Genomic DNA, 22781 nt, shown 5'->3' with positions numbered 1-22781 from the left:
TCGAGCTGTGTGTCCTGACCCCCCGCAGGGACTGGAAGCTAGCTCCCGAAGGATGCCAACGCGAGGCGCAGGCCAAGGGGGATCGCCGTCCTCCGGCATACCAAGGTGGTTGCCTTCGTCGAGACCCCCTAGATCGACGTGGAAACATTCGCGACTTGGGCCACAGTCCTCGTCGTCAAGGCTGTGGCCACCATCGGAGTAATCGGAGAGGCAGTAGTCACATGCGGTCATGAAGTCTCGCATGGCACTGGGGTTACCGAGCCCGGAGAAATCCCAACCAGAGTCGGGCTCGTCATCTTCCTCGGAACCCGGGGGCCCGTAGGTTGAGACGACCGTCAGTCGGTCCCAGGTTGACCACATATGGTACACCCAGAAGGTTAGGATATGCCTTTATGAAAGCGTTCACCAAAGCGGGGTCGCTTGGTGGGTCGAAGCTGAATCTAAAAGGCACAGGGTGAAAAACGGATGGTACCTCTTGATCGACGGATGGTGACGAAGTCGCGTCGGGGACGAACTGCACCGTTATCTCAGGTACGAGGCTAACGCCCAGCAAGTCCTTCGCGAGCGTGCTGGCGTCATCCGTCCGCTTGGGGTTGGTGTGTTGCGGGGAAACGACGCTCGTCTTCATCTCAGACGCGAGGTCAACGCCCGACGTGTCCCCCGCTGGGGCGCCAGCGTCGTCGACTCGCTCGACAGCCAACGAGGTGCCGCCTCCTGCTTGGCCATGGTTGCCCCGCCTCCTCCTCCTGCGGTGGGGAAGGTGACGGGACAAACTCGGATGCCGCTCTTCCGCCATGGGGGGAAGACGTCGTCGATTCCGCCGTTGGCGGGCGGGCTGACGGCCGTCATTGTCGTTGTCGCGCGGCGAAGGAAGGAGTACCAAGTCGTAGCTGCCGTCGAGGGACATGAACTCGAGACTCCCGAAACGGAGCAGCTTCCCGGGCTGGAGAGGTTGCTGGAGACTACCCATCTGGAGCTTGACGGGAAGCTGTTCGTCAACACGCAGCAGGCCCCTACCTGGCGCACCAACTGTCGGCGTTTCAACCCCGGGGGGTCCCTGGACCGACGAGTAAATTATCGCTGCGTGTCCCAGCCCGTATGGGTCGGCACGAGACGGGACACAAGGGGGAAAAAAGGGAACCGCGGCTCGTGTTGTCCTGCGCCCAGAGCGGATGCGCTTGCAGTAGGAGGTTACAAGCGTTCGCGAGAGAGGGAAAGAGCCTGCTCATCAGCCCGTCCTCCCGCGCGGCCACCTTCCCGTACGAGGGCCCTGGACCTTCCTTTTATAGATGTAAGGAGAGGGTCCAGGTGTACAATGGGGGTGTAGCAACGTGCTAACGTGTCCGGCAGAGAGGAGCCAGAGCCCTATGTACATGTCGCTGTGGCTGTCCGAGAGGTGTTAGTGCCCTGTTCATGTGATGTCGTGACCGTCGGAGGAGCGCTTGAGCCCTGTAGAAGCACAGCTGTCGGAGCTGTCGGGTCCTTGCTGACGTTTCCTTGCTTCCGTAGGGGGCTGAGAACCGTCGTCGTCATGGGAGCACGCGGGGTGCCATCATTACTTGTTTACCGGGGTGAGCCAGATGGGACACCGGTCTTGTTCCCCGTAGCCTGAGCTAGCTAGGGGTAGGGTAATGATGTGCCCCCCTGTAACGTGGTCGGTCCGAGCCTAAGGTCGGGCGAGGCGGTGACTCCTCCGAGGTCGAGGCTGAGTCCGAGCCCTGGGGTCGGGCGAGGCGGAGACCGTCTTCCGAGTTCGAGGCTGAGTCCGAGCCCTGGGGTCGGGCGAGGCGGAGACCGTCTTCCGAGGTCGAGGCTGAGTCCGAGCCCTAGGGTCGAGCGAGGCGGAGACCGTCTTCCGAGGTCGAGGCTGAGTCCGAGCCCTGGGGTCGGGCGAGGCAGAGCTTCCTATGGCGCCTGAGGCTGGACTTGGCTGCTGTTAGCCTCACCCTGGCGGGTGGCACAGCAGTCGGAGCAGGGCAGGCGACGCTGTTTTCCTGTCAAGTCAGTCAGTGGAGGGGCGAAGTGACTGTGGTCACTTCGGCCCTGCCGACTGAGGAACGCGCGTCAGGATAAGGTGTCAGGCGATCCTTGCATTGAATGCTCCTGCGATACGGTCGGTTGGCGAGGCGATCTGGCCAAGGTTGCTTCACTGCGAAGCCTGCCCGAGCTGAGCCTCGAGCGAGTCGAAGGTGCGCCCGCTACTTGAGGAGGTCCTCGAGCGAGGCGTGAATCCGCCTGGGTCTACTGTTCCTGCCCGAGGCTGGGCTCGGGCGAGGCGAGATGGTGTCCCTTGAGTGGACGGAGCTTTGACCTGTATTGCGCCCATCAGGCCTTTGCAGCTTGTGCTGATGGCGGTTACCAGCCGAGTTTAGGAGTCTTGGGGTACCCCTGATTATGGTCCCCGACACTCCGCAACTCTGAACTAGAGATAGCAATGGATAACTATGACCCGATAACCGATGGGTATTTTCTCCATTAAGGTTTGTATATGACGGGTCTCTTATTGACCTAAAACCTAAACCCAATGGTTAAACGGGTATTAGAACCTCATACATGCCCGTTAAACCTTGGGTATAAAATATTCAGTATAAATTTGAGAAAAAAACATAAAATTGAGCATTTGGCCTTGCCAAAACAAATGGAACACTAGCTATATAATCTCTAAGCATATTTGTGCAACTATGTAATTAGTTATTGTTTCTACAGAATCTTAATTACAGTATCGTATGTCTATAATGTTAGAAATCAAATGGTGTGATATTTAATTATGGCACATGATTTATTTAAATTTGATGTTTAGTAGCTATTTTTTAAACTTAATATATTTGTTGAATGATACTTACCACGTATGATATATGTCTAGTCTTTGTGGGTACGGGAGACCCGACGGATGACCCATATCCACATAGGTATGAGTATCAGAGTAAATCTATACCCACCAGTGAATATGGGTGATCTGATGGGTTTTTTTATCGGTATAGGACAGTAATAGCCCATGAGTATTTACTCATTGTCATCTCTAGTTTGAACCTGCATCTGCTGAGACAATTATGAAAACCTGATGGTGAAACAATTCAATAGTCAGAACCTGAATCTGCTGAGACATAATTATGAAAATCTGATGGTGAAACAATTCAACAGCTGCAGTGCTAGACGGTACTTTAAGCAGGTTAGAGATCCATATAAAAAAAGGAACTGAATCCGGGGTTCTAAGGTCCCTTTTTTCTGTAGTAGTGCATGAAGACCCAGCTTCTTGCATGTAATTCCTTACTCTCAACCCCACCCACTCCCCAACACACGTAAAAACATACCAAATTTAAAATGACTACTCTTACCAGAGTGTGAAACCGCACTAGTTTTTTTTAACCTGGACGGAATCGTAGTACTAGTAATTAGAAATATGTAATCGTCCAGCACAAGAAGACGAGAACATGCTAACTATTCCTCCTGATTAATAGATTAACAGTCAGGCAGGGTCCTTCTGAGGCCCGGACACAGCTAGGCTGGAGTTCGGTTATACTGATCTGGTGTACACATCTGGCAAAAGCCTGACACTGCCAATGTCCACTAGATTCACGATTAATACTAACTACTCCATCCGTTCTTTTTTATTTGCCTGTCGTCTAGTTCAAAAATGAACTAGCAGGCTGTTGCTACCAGAAATTGGTTGAGCAGCAGGCGTCTGTTGCCACCAGAAATTGGTTGAGCAGCAGGCGTTGATCTCACTTTCGCAGAGAAACTCGAATGCTTTTCTCGGCAAAGCACCAAAGAGGAATGAAGATAATAGATACTAGATTAAATGAAATGATAACTGTAGGTCTTGCCCTCTCTGCATTATTACAATAAGGCTTTATAATCCATCTACAACCGACTCACCCTAGAAAATAGGAACCGACTCCATAAATATCTAAACAACTTCACTTTCTAGTTTATCCCTGACCAAACATAAAACTGACTTACTCTAGAAAATAGGAACTAATTTAATCTAAATGAATAATAATCCTAATAAACTTCCGTGCTTGTGGCCATGCCAATTTGGTCATCCGTAGATGCTTGTACGGGTGCTCTTCTTCCACTTTTTCTGGCCGTATATCACTGTATATCCATACACCGACTAATAATTTGTTTTGTTTTTTTCTTCCTCTGCTTTCTTCTGGCAGGTGGCTCTGGATATCTCCTGCTCTAACAGCTCCACAAAAATTGCATTCAACACATGCCCCCCTGTTTTTCGAATGAACATAGTGTGTCGAAAAACACAACTTAGCAACGATTCCATATTAAATCGGCTTTGTGATATATATTTCCTATATATGAAAGCCGGTTCAAAACGGCTGCTCTCAAGGTGTCCACGTCATCACAATTATTCTCAACCGCTCGATCTGCTGCCAACAGTCACGGACCGCGCTGAAGCAGCTCCATCCAGACCCTTCGCTCTCGCCTTTTCACTCACATAGATCACCGGCGTCGCGCTGTGCTGTACACCCTCGCCCTCCTCGCATCACCCGCCACCGCGTCTTCTCTCATGATGCCGCTCGCTCTACCGCTCCTTCGGCTTGCCACTACATCGTCGTCTCGCTCGCTCCTCGCCAACGCTCACTGCCTTGCCGCTGCTCGCAGGCTTCTCCGCTCGCTCCACCGCCTCCGCCACATCCTCGGCTGAGAAATAAAGAACCCTAACTCCCCCCGCCGTGGTGGCCGCGCAGGCCCGACCGGCACCAATATCAAAGATCTTGCGGTCGTGGATGGCGTAGGGTGTGACCTGTACTGGGGGAGACGGACGTTCGACGCGGCCGCCGAGCAGACGCTGTCGTACTGGACCGTACTCCTCTCTTCCTGTGCTCCTCCATTTCAATTCCATGGCTCCGCCTCCGTCTAACTAATTGATGATGAAAATTGGTTCATCAGTCTCACGGTATCATTAAATTTGATTCCTATACTATGCTTGCGATTCTGTGTCATCTGCTTGTTTTTTGTTGGATTGGACCAAACTTTTGGACAGTTGGACGCATGGAGTATCGAAGAGGAGTCTGAGATTTGTTCTCTGTTCGTCAGCTATGGAGGAGCTGAAGAACACGAGCCCACGAGGCAGCGCAGGGACAAGAAGGTCAGTTCGTCGAGCTTAATCATAAAGAAAGTCATCATCAGCGATATAGTACCAAAACAACAAACTTTATATGTCTGCAGTGCCATATTGGAGAGATAGCTGCAAAGTCATCCGAGCCTAGAATAGGTACTCACAACAGTACTCTCTATCTGAGTTAAATTACTACATCATGAATTTGTCAACAAATAAATCAACTTATATCGGTTTCTAAGAGGTTAAATGGTCTACCAAGCCATTTTATTTCTCTCAAAACCTCCTCGCATTTACGACACCCTCTTTTAATGCATTATCTGCACCCCTTCTTAATCCATTGTTGAGTTTTCGTGGTTAGTTAGATGCGTGCAGTAAATATTGTAACATGCTATTCGAACCATCACTGATCTGTATGTGGACTGCAGTTGACGAATAAATGTTGACTGAGTACTGATGAAGAGTATTATTATCTTTTCTCTGCAATACTAATCTTTTCTGAAAATTTAATATTTGAAAGCCGGTTCAAAACGACGATGAAGGCGTTATCCACGTCGGCAGAAATTCTCCAAGCCGCCCGATCGTGAATCAATGGCATTCATTGCGGTCTCGATAGCGTGTGGAATACGACTCTCACCCCCTCGTTCCGAGGAGCGAGGAGCAGGCCGCCTGCGTAATGTCGAAGTACTCGATCAGCAGCTTCTCTTCTCGACGTGGCGCCTCCGCCACCCTCCTCCCCGCGCGAGTACCTCTGGTCTGGGCTCCAGCACGCTGAATTAGTGCATCAAGGTGAACTTAACAGCAGCTCCTTTCTTGCTATGTTATGGTACTATTTACATTCCTTTACTTTTCTTCAATGTTTGATGATTTTTTAAACCTACGAGCAAACTGTGTGCTTTTTTCATCTATCAAATATACCTCTTGTATCTCTCATATTAATCTCTCACATGAATAGCCTCAAGATTTAGATGCTCACCTTTATATGTTATTTACTGCCACGTGCCTACTTTATAGATCTTCAGATTTATGTATTTCAACCACCTTCTCTGTTTAATTACATTGCAGATCTGCGCTTGTTCTACTTTCTACCACAAATTTTCCTTTGTCAAAACTACAATAACAGTATTGTTTACAGTTAACTCTCCACATTCCTTTTCCATATGCTGCTTTATATAGTTGATAACAAACAGTCCAGCTTCTATGGATTTTCCAAAAAAACCCTATTTGCCTTCTATTCCTAGAAGACTGTTGCTAAACAAACATAAGCAATTAATGCTACAGGCTTGTATCTAGATATGTTGCAACATACAACTCATCTATAAACTCTAAAAAATGCAGGTTCATGACTCAGACTGCATATGGCACTATCAAAACCTGTTTACACGAAACACGGTGTTATGAAGTCAAGTTACAAATGGAGCATGTTAGCCCAAATAGGAAAAGAAAGCTAAGTAAGTGATCTCGCACCAACTTAATTCAGAACAAGCAACAAAAAAGGATGAATATCTTACTAGATGTCTACCTTGTGATTTGTTCATGAAATTTGTCATGAAGATCATACTAATGTGTGCTATGCCCCTTTGAGCATACCTCGTGTCGAAGCACGCCATGTGCATAGAGAATTGCTAAACCAGCAAAGATAATTATCAACAGGTACCATAGTAAATACATTGTTATAATGGTGTGCGCCAGAAAAGAAAAAATTTATTAGGTGCGGCCACACCCTCTCAACGGCGTGTCACTTCGCATTGTGGCCACTTTGATCCGGATTTAGTTAAAACTCTAAAAGGTACAAATCATTCTGCCACTTTTTTATCCAAGGTATTTCCTTTCTATTCTACCTACAATTCTTTACCTGCTTACATGGTTTCCTGTAAGTTTGTTACTATCTCATTGTAGTCAACATATTTCCCTCATGGTTTATGTACGTGCAGTTGGTCCACGAAGAGATTTGGCTAATCAAAGGCACATCAGGCTGGGATCCAGTCAATTAAGGTTTTGTCTTACTTACCTCGGGTGAAGACAAGGCTTTTTTATGCACTGAGGTTGCTCTCGGTTGCACTGCAGAAATATTTAACATGCATCCTACATTATTTGGTTACTTTATGACCAAGGTAAGTAAGCTTTGGACTATGTTGATTCTATAAATAACTGACATTTAGTAGCCTCCATTTTTCACTTGATGCCATGACCATCACCCAATGTTGATAAGCTATTTATTCGAAGTTGATTGCATGTGGATTACCACATATACCTATTTGGTTATCCTGACCTTTCTTAGGATATATTGGATCTAGTACATATTATCATTATTTAGCTGATATTTGCTTACTAATGGCTAGCAGAGTGGAGAGTACAAGGTGGTGTTCAGATCCGCAACTAATTAATTGGTTAATAGGTGGAGGACAATAGAGTTGCTCTTAGCTCCCATTAGTTGATATTATCTAGATTCATGTACATAATAAGATAATGGGGATTTGAAAACAATCTAAAGTTTACTCCCATCTATTATGGTAGACCTATTTATATCCAGAGAGCTAAATTTTAATAGCTTGGTACATTCTCATTATCGATCTGGATCCAAACATATCTTAAGTATATAATTTGAGTGTTATAGGAGTAACAAATTTGTTTTTAGCTTTGCTATTTTACCAGTGTCAAAATGCTTAAATATTTTATACTTGCCTTGTAGGAATACTTGATACAGAGAACGTCTTGCTCTATCAGAGGGTACCAGCTTTAAATCAAAAACCAAATTTCAGAGAAAAAAATACAGATGGTAACCTTATCCGTCAGCTTTAGTAATTTATGTGTTTATCTTACTTGCACCAAGAACTATACTGAAGGCTACGAAACTATGAATGTTGTTTCTATGACACGTAAATGGTATTAGCTTGCACATTTACCTAAGAAATGCAACACGCCTTTTATTTGTATTTCATGTGAATTATGAATTGAATTAATACATTGCAAAATTATATACAAAAATACATGGCACTACGCGCGCATGGGCGCGCGCAAGCCACTAGTATATATAATACTTTCCTTTTTTTAAGACGATGACACCTATCGGCCATGTTTTCAGCCAATATCAATCTTGGGCCCATCTCCTGTACTGAAATCAGCCCAAACAACATGTACGTCCAGCCCTTTACCTTTTTCGTTCTCCAGCCGTTCAGCGTATTGTTCTCCAGCGCATCGAAGCTGCCTCTGACTAACATATTTGCATCCATCGGCCACTGCTAGGGTTCCAAGAAATTGGGTGTGCTGTGGCGACCGGGCTTTCCCTACGGGCTGGTCATCATTTCGGGAGCGTCGTGGCTACCTCCGGTGCTGCGGCCAGCGCGACTAGGCCAGATCGACCCAGCGCGATGACGGCTGTGCGCGGCGTCCTCGGACATCGCTCCGCCAGCTCAAATCTCCAAGCGCTCGAGCTCGGAACTCCTCCAACCGGTCATCAGCTGCCAGCAATCGACCTCCATCCGCAGAGCACTCACCGAAAGGTACATCCTTCCCCAAATCGATTCTACATGTGTTATTATGTGCTCATACGGCCTGCTCACCTCAGCCAGTATAAGAATTATTAGATTATACCTGGCTCCAACTATAAGGAGACTCTAACTCCGCTACTAGTTTCAAATCTTAGCACGCCCCCTGCCACACGCTAGGATAATACTTTTTCAAATACTTACCGTTGAGTGCTTTGGGTAATTTCTTTCCTTGCAAATCCTCAACGAAATATGCATTTCCGTGCACAATACCTACAACTTTGAATGGTCCTTCCCAATTCGGCGACCATTTGCCGAATTTATTATTTTTGACTCCCACGGGTAAAATCGTTTTCCATACCAATTCTCCAATCTGAAACGATTTCTCCTTCACCTTTTTATTATAAGCTTTCGCTACTCTCAGCTTTTCCTTCTCTATTTCCCTTAAAGCTGTTAATCGACTTTCATTATTCCCATCAATTTTGTCTAGCATTAGCTCACCATATACCTCAGTCGATAACGAATTCTGACAAGCTACTCTGCAAGCCTGTAAATTCACCTCAATAGGAAGCACCGCCTCTTGTCCATAAACCAATTCAAATGGTGTTACTTTAGTTGCTCCATGTCGAGATACCCGATGAGCCCATAACGCCTCTGGCAACACTTCATGCCACCTCTTCGGCTGTTCTGTAATCTTCTTCTTTATCAACCTGATCAACACCTTGTTGCTAGATTCGGCCTGCCCATTAGCTTGCGCATAATACGGCGACGAATTCAATAACTTGATCCGCAAAGATTTGGCAAAATCTTTAAATTGGTGAGACATAAAAGCAGCTCCTTGATCTGTTGTTAATGTTTGTGGAATGCCAAATCTGTATACAATATGCTCTAATACAAAACTAATTAATTCCTTATGCGTCATATTTTTTAAAGGCACAGCTTCAGTCCATTTAGTAAAATAATCAGTAGCCACCAACACGAACCGATGCCTTCTAGATGAGCATGGATGAATTTCACCAATAAAATCTAAACCCCACCCTCTAAATGGCCACGGTTTTATAATAGGATGCAATGTGCTAGCTGGCGCTGACTGAATATCCCCAAACTTTTGACATGCCTCACACCCTTTGAAATATCTAAAACAATCCTCCATCATGGTCGGCCAATAAAACCCTGCCCGTTTTAGCATCCACCTCATTTTATGGGCTGACTGATGAGTGCCACACATACCCTCATGGACCTCACCCATAGCTACTTTTGACTCCTCCTCATCTAAACATTTCAGCAGCAAACCATCTATCGTTCGTCGATACAACTCACCCTCCATTAAAGTATATTTCAAAACTTGCCTCCGAACATTTCTATCTTTGGTATTGCTGGGGTTTTGCAGACATTCGATTAATGGTTTTCTCCAATCAGCATTATCCATCCCATCTTGCTGCTCGACCTCGAATTTTTTATGGCCTGAGTTACTCCTTTCTATACTATTGATGCCTGCAAATATTGGCTCTTTCTGGATAAAGAACTGCCCTCTCTCTATGTTATATCCCGATGCTTGCTGTGCCAAAAAATTAGCTCTACCATTCTTATCTCTAGATATATGCACAATAGTGAAAGTATCCATTTTTTTAATAATATCTAGACATCTGTCTAAATAATTACGCAGCATACCATCTAAACACTGAAATTCCCCTCTCACCTGTTGTACCACAAGCAACGAATCCCCAAACACGTCTATATCTTTTACTCCCATACCATCTAAATGCATCAACCCAAACAACAAAGCCTCATACTCAATCTGATTGTTAGTGCAACAATATTCAATCTTAATTGATGTTTCATGCAATAAACCATTTGGTGACACTAAAACATAGCTGATTCCCTGCCCTTCTTTGCACACAGAACCATCAAAAAATAATTGCCAAGGACGAATATCAAGATATGAGATTTCCTGCTCTACATCAACCCTATGATCAGTTATAAAATCAGCTATAACTTGCCCTTTCATAGAAGATAAAGACTCATAAATTAGATCGTACTCTATCAAAGCATATGCCCACTTTCCCACTCGACCACTAAGAATCGGCTTTTGCAACATATATTTAACCACATCTGTTTGACATACTACAGTACAAGTACTTGAGAGTAAATAATGTCGAAACTTGGTGCATGCAAAATACAAAGATAAGCAGAGTTTTTCAATGTACACGTACCTGCTCTCGCTGTCCAGCAGACGACGACTTAAATAGGCCACCACACTCTCTTTCCCACCATGTTCTTGTATTAAAACAGCGCCGATTACCTTCTCTTGTGCTGCAATATATAATTTGAAAGGCACTCCCGCCTTGGATGCTTTAAGCACTGGCGGCTTTGCCAAATATCCCTTAATAACAGCGAATGCCTCCCTCTGTTCAGCTCCCCACTTAAAGTCAGATTCATGTTTAAGCCGAATAAGAGGTACGAATGACTCAATTTTGCCGGCCAAATTGGATATAAATCGCCTCAAGTAATTAATCTTTCCTAATAACCTTTGAACGTCTCTTTTGCATGTCGGCTCTCCCAATTTATCAATTGCTTCCACCTTTTTTGGATCAATCTCAATCCCGTGCTCATGCACCATAAAGCCTAAAAACTTACCAGCCGACACTCCGAATGCGCATTTGAGGGGATTCATCTTTAAACCATACTTTCGCATTCTCCCCAATGCCAACCGTAAATCGGCTAAATGGTCACTGAAAGCAGCCGATTTCACCACAACATCATCAATGTAGATTTCTAACACAATGCCCAAAAGATCATGAAAAATAAGGTTCATGGCCCGTTGATATGTTGCACCAGCATTCTTTAATCCAAATGTCATCACAACCCATTCAAACAACCCCACAAAACCAGGGCAACGAAAGGCTGTCTTAGATACATCCTCTTCGGCCATAAAAATCTGGTTATACCCTGCATTACCGTCCAAAAAACTAATGATTTTATTCCCTGAAGCCTGATTAACAAGTTCATCGGCTATAGGCATTGGGTATTCATCTTTCGGGGTGGCTCTGTTCAAATCTCTAAAATCCACACAAATCCTGATCTTCCTCGTGTTCTTCTTCTCAACTGGCACTATATTGGAGACCCACTCCGCATACCTGCATGGCCTTATGAAATTTGCTTTCAACAGCCTATCAACTTCTTCCTTAACTCTGTCATGGATATCGTGGTTAAATCGTCTAGGTGGCTGCTTATGTGGCCTAAACCCATGCTTAATTGGTAGCCTATGCTCAACCAACTCCCTATTCAGCCCTGGCATCTCAGTATAATCCCATGCAAAACAGTCTCTAAATTCTCTAAGTAAATCACATACCTTTTGCCTTTGATCGGCCATTAATTTAGCACTTACAAATGTTGGTCTTGGCACCTTTCCGTCTCCAATGTCCACTTCCTCTAGTTCATCAACAGATGAGAACCCCTGTCCTAACTTTCCAAGATCATCAAAATCATCCACCACCTCTCCCATATCGTTTTTGTTTAAACGATATTCATCTGTCCTCTCCTGCAACCATTTTAAACTATCGTGTTCATTCATTTATAATGCTGAGTCATTGAGCCGTGCTATGTCAGCCGACTTTACATGAATAGGCACAAAACTATCTCGCTCTACACTGATAAAATCATATCCTGACAAATCTCTTCCTGTCAAACACTGCATATTACCATGCTGCCATTCCATTGGCGTTTCCATCAGTGCGATACACATAGCGGTGTCTGCTTCAATCACCTCCACCTGATCACCTACCCATTGAACCAAAAACTGATGCAAAGTAGATGGCACACAACCATTAGCATGTATCCAATCTCGCCCTAGCAAAACATTATACCTTCCTTTCACATCCACCACAAAGAAGGCCGCCGGGATAGTTTTGCTGCCCACCGTGAGTTCAACAGACATAATTCCTTTTGCTTGTGATGGCTCCCCTGAAAACCCACTTAGATTCATATTCGTCTTAATTAGCTCACTCTCTTTGTATCCTAACTTAGAAAACACGGATAGCGGCATTACATTTACACCTGCTCCCCCATCAACCAGCATGCCCCCCATTGGCTTCCCATCAATGTGACCACGAACATATAATGGTTTTAGATGAGATCCCTGCTCATTTGTTTTTTCAAACACAGCACGCTCAGCCCCCAATGTTAGCTCAGTCTCATCTCCCTCTCCTGCTCTGAACTCAGTAGGTAAAACAAACACCATGTTTATATCCATGTCCCCTTGTGCTTCAGCGCTTTCTTCTTTATCGGAACCACTGCTGCTATTATCATCTTTTTCCTCCCTGGCCAATCGTTTCTCCCTCCACGTTTTCTTAGGGATAACCATTGGCCTATCCTCGTTAAACCACCTGTCACGCTCCTCCTCTTTCATCTTTTCTGTCATTTCCATAGTCCTCAACCGCTGGACACGACGCTTTTGCGTACGGCTTAACCCAGGTGGACACCATCTCGGTGCTGGTTTTGTACCGGGCGCAACTGAACCATGATTTTTTCTGCCCCTCGCGTCCAGTACACCACCAGCTGAAGCTTGACTAACAGGACCTGCATTCTGGGCGACACCAATCAACACATTTTTTTCTCCTTCATCAATCCATTCTCTAACCAGCCCTCTTGCTGTCCGCTTATTACTGCAACCTGGTAGTTCGGCCCACGTGTGATGCTCTCCTCTACAGTGACCATCCATCACAACTCCAGGACCGACTACGTGCTGATTTGCAATCATTTCAGCCCTGTGTTTCCTATCCCAGCTAGCAGAATTACTCATTTGTAGTGTAGCAACTACATCAAGCTTCATACGCTTGCTTCTCATCCCTTGACCTCCACCACTTTGCAGCCTACTCTCCTGTAATCTGTTTGTCCCAGCAGCAGCTATGTGTCCCTGTCCTATATTTGGCTTGGCTACCACTTTTTCACTGTTCTTTGTGACAGCCACATGACCATTCTGCTTAGCCATATCTGCCTGGGGACCTTCTGCAGCATTTAATATGTCGCACTCCATTGTTCCCACTATGATTTTTGAGCATCTTTTGCTCAGTGGCTCATCTCGCCCATCAACAATAACACCCCCTTCTTCTGTTTTTTTTCCCATATGTAGCCCCCTGGCATCTGCTGGGTTGTGAGAAGCCCATTTCTTTTGAATCTGCGAGCGCAACTCCTCGGGGCCTTTTGATATAGCAACAGCCTTGGGCCGACTCCCCACACTTCTCCCTAGCCTGCTCCACACTCCAACTCCATGCCTTCGCTCTATCTCCAAATATGGCCGCTTCGGGAATTCACGTTGTGAGAACAAATATTGGCTTTCTGCATGCGCACAGTCTTCCCTGCTTCTCCAGTTCAACGACCCTCCCCTCTGTCCAAAGAATTTGCCTTGTGCCCATTCTGGAGTCCTGGGTCTCTTGGAACCTCTAGGATGTTGGAACTCATTTCTTTTCCATTGTGAAGTATATTTATTGATCAAAAATTCAGAAGTTGGTTTAAAGACAGACTGAACCCTTTTTCTCTCGTTTATTTTCCACACACCGACTTCTGGACTCTTCGGTTTTATCATCTTGAGTTTAAGATCATCAGAGATAACCACATTCTTGTCTTTAGTAGTTTCGGCCTGATCTGTCCGAACTAACACTCTTTTGCCCTCGAAATCAATTACATTGATAGGGAACGGATCTTTATCAAGCTTCATCTTGCTAGCTTCTCCAAATGTCAATCGTCCATCAGCTAGGGCCGATTGTATCTGACGACGAAAATAATTACACTCGTTAGTAGAATGAGAAAATGAATTATGCCATTTACAATAATCTTTCTTAGCCAATTGCTCAGGTGGTGGAATCACATGCCCCTCCCTTAATCTAATGATGTTATTCTGTAATAAGATGTCAAACAATTTATCACACTTGGACACATCAAATGTATATTTCATTTCTTCCCTTTTCCCTGGACTTGGCTTTAAAAAAGCACACGTCATGGGCCTACCCTTTGGCGCATCTACCCATTCAGCCACACATACATCTGTCTCTTCATCACTGTCATTATTGGGCTCCAACATGTTAACCCCCTGTTTCTCTTTCTCCCTGCCATTCGTATCTCTAAATCGGCTATACTGTTTATTGTCCCTAGCACGACTTTCATGGGTGATAGCACGCTGCATGACTTGGTTTATGTCAGTAAAATCTTGCCCCTCTAATTTCTCCCTCAGATAGGATGATAATCCTGCGAAAGCTAAATCGGCCAGATCCTTTTCCCCTAAAGTTAAGCTATAACATTTGTTTCTTGTTTCTCTAAACCTTCTAATGTATTCAGAAACAGTTTCATTATATTTCTGCCTAACCATGGTAAGATGTGATAGCCTGAGTTCAGTATCACCACAATAAAAATAATCATGAAATTTCTGCTCTAAACATGCCCACGTAGTAACTGAATTTGGTGCTAAAGATGTAAACCAATTGAAAGCAGTACTAGATAATGATAAAGGAAATAATTTCACCTTGTGGGCATCTGTTATACCAATTTCACTTACCTGCGCTAAGTACTGTCCTACATGTTCATAGGTAGTTTTTGAATCGTCCCCAGAAAATTTCACAAAGTCCGGAATTCTAAAACCTCGAGGATATGGCACAGTATCAAAAAATTCAGGATAGGGCTTCCTATAGGACCTAGTATGCCCTTTAGGCTCAAAACCAAATTCCCTGAGAGTCTTTGCCACTTGCTCTCTAACACCCTCAGATCTCTCACCCTCACATGCTGCATGTGTGATTCCCGATGCTGATAGCAGTACTCCCTGCCCCCCATTCTTGTAATCATTTGGAACAAATCCTTGTGGGCTCCTGTTCCCTATAGGCGGAATAGGTGGCCCATATGCCATACTCTGATAATATGGCTGCTGTAGATTAAAGTTCATTACTGAATCCTCGCCCCTCTCATTAACAGTTTGGTTTACATTATTATGCGCAGCTGCTCCGTTACAACTAGGCGCATATGAAAGATTTTCTACACGCTTCCCCTGCAATTCTCCTTGAACCTGTTGAACTATAGATCGAATCTGTCTAGGCATATTATTATTCATATCTTGTCTAAATTCAGATCTAAACGTGTCAAAAGAATTACGCACTCCCTCAGAAATCATGTGTGTTATCTCTGTGACGTCAGTCCCATATTTGCTAGCTACAGCAGTATCGATCATGTGAGCCAATTCTTCACAAGTGACAAACGGACTTACCTTCTTGCTGGAAGTGCCTGCTCCGCTAGCTTGTTTGAATACGCCATTCTTGGTCTTCCGAAAACAAGCCAACTTTTCATTCCGTTTCTCCTCCATCTCTCGTGCGATCTCTTCTTCAATCTCCTTCCGGTCTGCCTCTGTAAGGTCCTCCATCGTGACCTTGATCACGTTCAAGGGATGAACTTCAGATTTGTCCGGTGCCTCCTTCTTTGCTGTCTTTTCCTCCATAGCCCTGACTATGATTGGCGATAAGGACGCCAATCGCCAGCAGTTTGTCTCTGTGCAATAATTGCAAATCGCTCCCCAGCGGAGTCGCCAAATCTGTTGCTACCAGAAATTGGTTGAGCAGCAGGCGTCTGTTGCCACCAGAAATTGGTTGAGCAGCAGGCGTTGATCTCACTTTCGCAGAGAAACTCGAATGCTTTTCTCGGCAAAGCACCAAAGAGGAATGAAGATAATAGATACTAGATTAAATGAAATGATAACTGTAGGTCTTGCCCTCTCTGCATTATTACAATAAGGCTTTATAATCCATCTACAACCGACTCACCCTAGAAAATAGGAACCGACTCCATAAATATCTAAACAACTTCACTTTCTAGTTTATCCCTGACCAAACATAAAACTGACTTACTCTAGAAAATAGGAACTAATTTAATCTAAATGAATAATAATCCTAATAAACTTCCGTGCTTGTGGCCATGCCAATTTGGTCATCCGTAGATGCTTGTAGGGGTGCTCTTCTTCCACTTTTTCTGGCCGTATATCACTGTATATCCATACACCGACTAATAATTTGTTTTGTTTTTTTCTTCCTCTGCTTTCTTCTGGCAGGTGGCTCTGGATATCTCCTGCTCTAACAGCTCCACAAAAATTGCATTCAACACAGGCGACAAACATTCGAGAACAGAGGTAGTACAAAACATGTACTGTTGTACATGATATGCTAGTCTATAATCAAGAACGATAGCAGACGCCTTCGCAACACGACTCAGGATACCCGCACATAGGAGCTGCTACAGTGAACTACCTACGTCAAAAGATGGTGCTGGCAGGATTCCGCTCGAAAAGATCCCTAGGATATAGTACGACCATAGCATACCGATGCTAGGTAGAGATTCTTAGACCATTTGTCCTGCAATGAAACAAGAGTACATTTTGTCAGAACCAGCCGTCAGTTGCAGATAAGATACTGAATGAGGTACTACTGCAGGCTTGTTAACCTTCACATGTTTACTAGGGAAATTAATTGTCCTCAGTGTCTCTTGGGTTTCATCTGTAAGTCGCCTCCTTGGTACACTTAAAACGAAAGCAGCCTGATCACAAGTAGCAGGAGCTGCGGTTATCCAGTAACCCCTGTCCCACCTTTTATGAATTCCCTCGCTGGGATACAAGAAATCCAGTTCAACCACCTGGAAAGTAAATGCCAATAGTTCAATAAGAAACGAGGTTTTAAAGTCGGGCGACTAGTCGAGAAGTCGGTGCAGAGGTGATAGTCGATCTGAACGACTCGACTTTCTCTACTAGTCGCTCGACTAGTCACAGCAGTTGAGTCAGGCGACTTATTCGGGCCCATGTATAAAAATGTGAGCCCACCCAGCCATCTCAACCCTGGTAGGTAGGATGCTAATGGACAAGTTTTCTACCTTATTTATCTATGGATATGGAATGATTCATGACTTGATGAGGACCAAGACAAATGATAGAGATCTTGTGAGGCATGCAACTACTCTGTTTGCAACATCCTTCCTTACATTGGCTAATATGTGCAAACAAAGACAAGGGTTGAAAAATCTCTTTGTTAGTAATGAATGGTGTGAGAGCAAATTGAAGAACACTGAAGTAGGAAATGCACGTGTTGTTTGTCACTCTTGCATTTTGGCAAGCAGATGAAGTAATTTCTATTGTTGATAAGAGGTGGGATAGTCAGATGGATACCAATCTGTATAGAACAACTTTGTTTTTGAATCCAAACAAATTCTTTGAAACTAGAGAGAACAATAGAAGACTTTCTATAAGACTATATTCAATATTTAATGATATATTGTAGAAGATGGAGATAGATGAAAATATACTAAACAAGGTGTTTTTTAGTGTTCCAGGCGAAAGGGTCTCTAACCGAGTTGGTTATGTGGTATGAGTAGCACTCCTCAGGTCCGACTTCCCGTGGGAGCGAACTTTCAGGCTGTGGTTAAAAAATCCCCTCGCCTGTCCCACGCCAAAGCACAGGTCTAAGGCTCAGTCGCGCTCATTCTCACATGGGCTACGGTGCCGCTGTGTAAGGGTGGGGCAGGGGTTCGGGGGTTTTCTCGACCTGCGTGAGGTCTTCTTAATATAATGTCGTGGGGGCGGTCTTATCCCCCGTAGGTCGAGTTTTTTAGTGTTCCAACATGTTTTTAGTCTTAGCATATATAGAAAGTTATAATAAAAATATAATCACCGACTTATGTTCGACTAGTCACGACTAGTCTCGACTAGTCTACTAGTCGGTAGCTGCACGAATCAACTTGAAAACATTGATAAGAAATATATCGTACTTAACCTAAGTGTAAAAATAAAAAACTGAGGAGGGACTGATGAAGTGGAAAAAATGCTACCTGATTAGAAAACCCAGCATTATGAGACATGACAACAGCCCACCTACTTCCAGCAGTTGCCATGGAAGTTACATAGAAACCATCTTGCCATTTCTTGTTTATCCATTTGTAGGGGAAACTATTGCTAACTTTGTAGGATTGTTGTGTGTACTTTGTGCCTGGATAGATATAACTATAGTCAAAAGAATATTCATATACTAAGACACTGCTGCAAGCTTTAGCTGCTTTACCTTTAGACATCACTACCAACGAGCTGCCATTGTTTGCCCCAGCAACCGCAGTTATATAGTAGTCCCTCTCCCATTGGTCCATTACCCATTCCTTCACATGGAAATAAACCGCCATTAGATTTGGCAATGTAGAGAAGATAATAGCTTACTTAGTAACTTTACTTGACAAAGTGGTTATTTTGTAAAAGTTATATAGAATGAACCAAGGTGTAGATCACTCACTTTGTGAAGGAAATGTGGAATGAGCTCATAAATTTGGGATGTGAAACCAGTTCCAGCATCCATGATTAGAGCCCATAGATCGGAACAAGATGTTATGCAACTGATAAACAGTCCATCGGCATTCCCTTTTTCGATGTGCTGTCCAACTCTTGAATCTGAAACATTGTAGTGGTACCTGCAGTACCCAGTGAATTCGTTGAATTACTTTGGCTCAGCCACAAAGACACATGGTACGTTAACAATTTAACTAAACTTTCAGTTCTTCTAAGAGTACCTTTGTTTCATAGGTACTCTGCCATTATAGACACTTATCCACTGTGTTGCAGGCATTCCCACCCTGATCTTCTTCTTTGGTTGTTCATCTGCTTCTTCCTCTATAAAAAATCGGCCTCTCTTTTGACCAAATTGATGTATAAGCTTTAGAGAAGATGCAAGGGAGGTTAGAAAAAACCAAAATAATGTGTTTTTAAATGACAGATGCAAAATATGAACATACCTTCTGAGCACCATCAGTGTTAATTGGTCTGACATCTGGATTTGAACCTACTACACTTAGTACACTATGAAAAAGTGATGCACATTTTGCATAGTCGGGTTCTTCATCAAACTTCAAGTTGACAACATACTCTACAAACTTTCTGAAAGGATGTGGGCAAAAGCAACAGAGAGATACTGGAAAGGTGGCCATTTTCTTCTTGCAGACAAGGAAGCTTTTGTTGTCACCCTATAGATGCAAAATAAACATCAAGTACACATATACATCACTCAAATCAATACAAGTGGCTGGAGGATCCTATATTTTACCTGATAACCTTGCCAAGGTAGACATCCTCGTAGAAGAAAGACTAGTGTATATGCTAGAGATTCTAAATCATCCCTCCTGCTACCTGTTCTCCCAAGATGTGCATGAACACTAGCATAGCGAAATGTTCCCCTGAAACAGCAGCAGTAACAGTGTATCATAACAGTAAGACTAGTATCTCCTTCATTTGATTCAACTATAAGAAGCATAAGCACCACAGCTTTACTAGCTACTGTGACAATATGTTTAGTGTACCATCTCAACAGAGACTAAGAGACTGATTCCATGTCCAGTTAAAGAATGGCTACTACCATGCATACCAATCAGGACCATTTGACCAGTAGTGACTAGAATAGGTGAGTTCATTGCAGCAAGATGTTCATAAGGAGTAAAAACTGTACTGATCAAGGAAACATGCAAGCTCACATGTGTTAGGATCAAGCCGGCCCACACAAGTGAGTACCTCACTCAAACTCACACACAACACTTTGGCTAGGCTAGAGGTAGAAGAGGAACAGTGAGGTGAGCACAGAACACACACACACAAGGAAAGTGCTGGTGCTGCTGCATGAGAGTGCTGCTGCAGTGAACTAACTGCTCTATTGCATTACCATGGATGCATATATACACAAGAGAACATATCTGGTTTACATGGGAATTTGGTGCACATGTTAAATCATCATCCATCTCAGATCTAACGTCTCTAAAAAACTCGGTCGGGGAGGGAAAGACCGCTCTCCTGGTATTATATTAAGAGACCAAAACATGGTCTCGGTCAAGAAAATCCCCGAATCATGGCCCCCATCACTAGCGGGCTGTCACCACCCACTCTGCAAAGGCCCAGTCAATCGAAGGGTGGCGTGCAGGACATAACTCGGGAGCCGGCGGGGCATAGCGAGAGCTTTTTTAACCAAGCCAAAAATTCGCCCCGAGGGGGATCGAACCCGAGACCTACAGGTGCTACTCGAAAGCCTAAACCATTAGGCTAGATGTAGCACCCAAAATCTTAGGCCAGGATTAAAGTCTCTCCAAGAGATTCGGGTTAAAATATCTTTTATAATATATTTATTTCTTTATAAAGCATGCTTCCCCAAAGTAAATAAGTTGTAATATTAAATTTTGGTAAGTGAAAAAAATTAGAGTTTGAAAACTAAAAGTTCATTAAAAAAGAAATAATAGAAATGTCTTCTTTTAATTAAGTGAATATTCTTTTCACTAAAGGTTGCTAGAGTTATGGCGTCAGACCCTAGAGTCAAAATGATTTAGAATTAGCAGGACCAAAACCGAGTACATGAGATGTGGCTTTGGTACTACAATTAGTGAGGATGGAGATGTAAGCTTGGGAGGCTAGGTAGTACCAAAGAAGGACACCTTCCGTTATTTGGGATCGATGCTACAGAGAGATGGTGATATTGATGAAGATGTTAACCATAGAATCAAAGCGGGATGGATGAAATGGCATCAAGCATCGGGAGTCCTGTATGACGAGAGTGCCACAGAAATTGAAAGGCAAATTCTACACGAGCAACGATTAGGCCTGCTATGTTATATGGGGCTGAGTGTTGGCCGACTAAGAGATGACATATCCAACAACTAAGTGTCGCAGAGATGCGTATGTTGCGTTGGATATGTGGGCACACAAGATTGGACCGAATGAGAAATGATGACATACGCGATTAGCTAGGAGTAGCGCCAATTGAAGAAAAGCTTATTCAACACCGGTTGAGATGGTTTGGGCATGTCCACCGGAGACCCCTGGAAGCACCGGTGCATAGAAGCATCATAAGACGGGACAATAATGTGAAGAGAGGTAGAGGTCGATCAAACTTGACATGGGAGGAGGCAATCAAAAGGGACTTGAAGGAATGGAATATCCCAATGGAGCTGTGTTTGGATAGAAGTGCTTGGAAAGAAGCTATCTACGTGCCCGACCCGTGATTAGGCCTTTTTCCTTTTAGTGCTCTCAAAAGCTTTTCCCCTCCCCTTTCTCTCTCTTTCTCTTTTTGGTGACATCTTGTTGGGTTTCAATTCTAGCCTACCCCAACTTGCTTGGGACTAAAAGGCTATGTTGATGTGTTGAAAGGTTGTGTTTAGGAGCATTTATTTAAACAATTAGCAAATAAATAAATAAAGTATAGTTGCATCGCATGCTGCGGGGTTTTCTTATTTCTCTGTGCACAGATCGGAATTCGGATTCGAATTTGAATCTAATAATAGGAAACAAAACATAAAACGAAATAAGAAAAGAAAAGGGGAAACGGTATTCGACCTCAGTTAGCCCACTCCAACCACACCGCTCGGCCCAAACCTACACCGTGTGGCCCAACTCCATGCACAACTGCTCAGCTGCCAACTCGCCCACACCTGCCTAGGCACCGACATGCGGGCCCAGTGCGTCAACCAACCTTAACACCCCGTTCGGGTCTCCTCACGTGCGCGCCCTAAGTTGCTCCCACACTCACCGACACGTGGGGCACCCAGGACAGACTCACCAGCGCCCGCGTAAGAAGGCCTCCACATTCACCGCGACTGTCGTGTGGGCCCCAATGGCAGCTCCGTCTTCCACTGGTCGAGCGAGCAGGGCGTAGGTTGTTACGAAATGATCTCGATGGTTAGGATTCGATGGGCCCCAATCCTACCTCTTGACACCTATATCTGTCGGCTGTGGTGCCCGACAATTCATCAATTCCAGGAGGCGTCGGGGCCGAGAGACCACAGCGAAGCACTGAGCGAACACAGAGAGGAGAGATCCGCCGTGGAGATCGCCGTCGCGCGCTCATCTCTACTTCGTTGTTGCTCCTAACCAGAGGAGTGGTCGGGGAGCCTCGTCAAAGCACGTGGAGGAGGATCGTGCTATCACCAGCCTGGCCGGGTGACCGGTGCCGCACCAATTGCTCGTCGGAGCTTAGAGGTTGCGGCCACGCCGCGCTACACCGTGGACGAACCTCTCTGCAACGCAATCACTAGTAATATTTACGTTGATCAACTCGCTTTGCTCCGTTCTACGCGTAGAACCTATCCGTTCGTAGGATGGTGCGTTTGGGCGTCGGTTGGTTATCTCGCCGGCGAAGGGCCCCGCCGTGGGAAGTTGTGCCACGCCGTTCTTCTGGCTGGGGTAT

At 44.6% G+C, this 22781-nt stretch overlaps 1 protein-coding gene and 1 long non-coding RNA gene across 16 annotated transcripts in view; one reads left to right on the top strand and one right to left on the bottom strand.

Moving 5' to 3' along the window:
• Nucleotides 1-4422: 4422 nt before the first annotated feature.
• On the top strand, nucleotides 4423-17088 carry LOC100274756 (uncharacterized). 12 transcript variants are annotated; one of them, XR_004852288.1, is made up of 11 exons: nucleotides 4441-4819; nucleotides 5000-5104; nucleotides 5185-5230; nucleotides 5595-5863; nucleotides 6413-6525; nucleotides 6728-6863; nucleotides 7009-7188; nucleotides 7767-7853; nucleotides 8160-8211; nucleotides 8321-8577; nucleotides 16646-17088. It is a non-coding gene; the product is annotated as an uncharacterized lncRNA (long non-coding RNA). The 12 variants fall into 12 exon arrangements; XR_004852287.1 differs by having other exon boundaries at nucleotides 4440-4819; nucleotides 6413-6863; XR_002264636.3 differs by having other exon boundaries at nucleotides 4440-5104; nucleotides 6629-6863; nucleotides 16646-17069.
• LOC100384745 (uncharacterized) overlaps nucleotides 16261-22781 on the bottom strand; it is a 21386-nt gene continuing 14865 nt past the window's right edge. Inside the window, exons 9-17 of one of the 4 annotated variants that reach the window (XR_004851810.1) lie at nucleotides 19665-19794; nucleotides 19357-19584; nucleotides 19135-19277; nucleotides 18861-19035; nucleotides 18639-18729; nucleotides 18409-18566; nucleotides 17458-17570; nucleotides 17035-17223; nucleotides 16261-16946 (exon numbers count right to left, since the gene is read on the bottom strand). Coding sequence is in view for 3 of the 4 variants with exons in the window: in XM_008657121.4 (XP_008655343.1) it covers nucleotides 16887-16946; nucleotides 17035-17223; nucleotides 18409-18729; nucleotides 18861-19035; nucleotides 19135-19277; nucleotides 19357-19584; nucleotides 19665-19794 (1246 nt within the window). In the remaining variant the exon portion in view is untranslated. Of the gene's footprint in view, nucleotides 16947-17034; nucleotides 17224-17457; nucleotides 17571-18408; nucleotides 18730-18860; nucleotides 19036-19134; nucleotides 19278-19356; nucleotides 19585-19664; nucleotides 19795-22781 lie in introns of all 4 variants that reach the window. The other 3 variants (XM_008657123.4, NM_001362421.1, XM_008657121.4) reach the window with 3 other exon arrangements.

The sequence above is a fragment of the Zea mays genome, chromosome 8 (assembly GCF_902167145.1).
Source record: "Zea mays cultivar B73 chromosome 8, Zm-B73-REFERENCE-NAM-5.0, whole genome shotgun sequence".
NCBI lineage: Eukaryota > Viridiplantae > Streptophyta > Magnoliopsida > Poales > Poaceae > Zea > Zea mays.
This window is presented reverse-complemented; position numbering and strand designations above follow the sequence as displayed.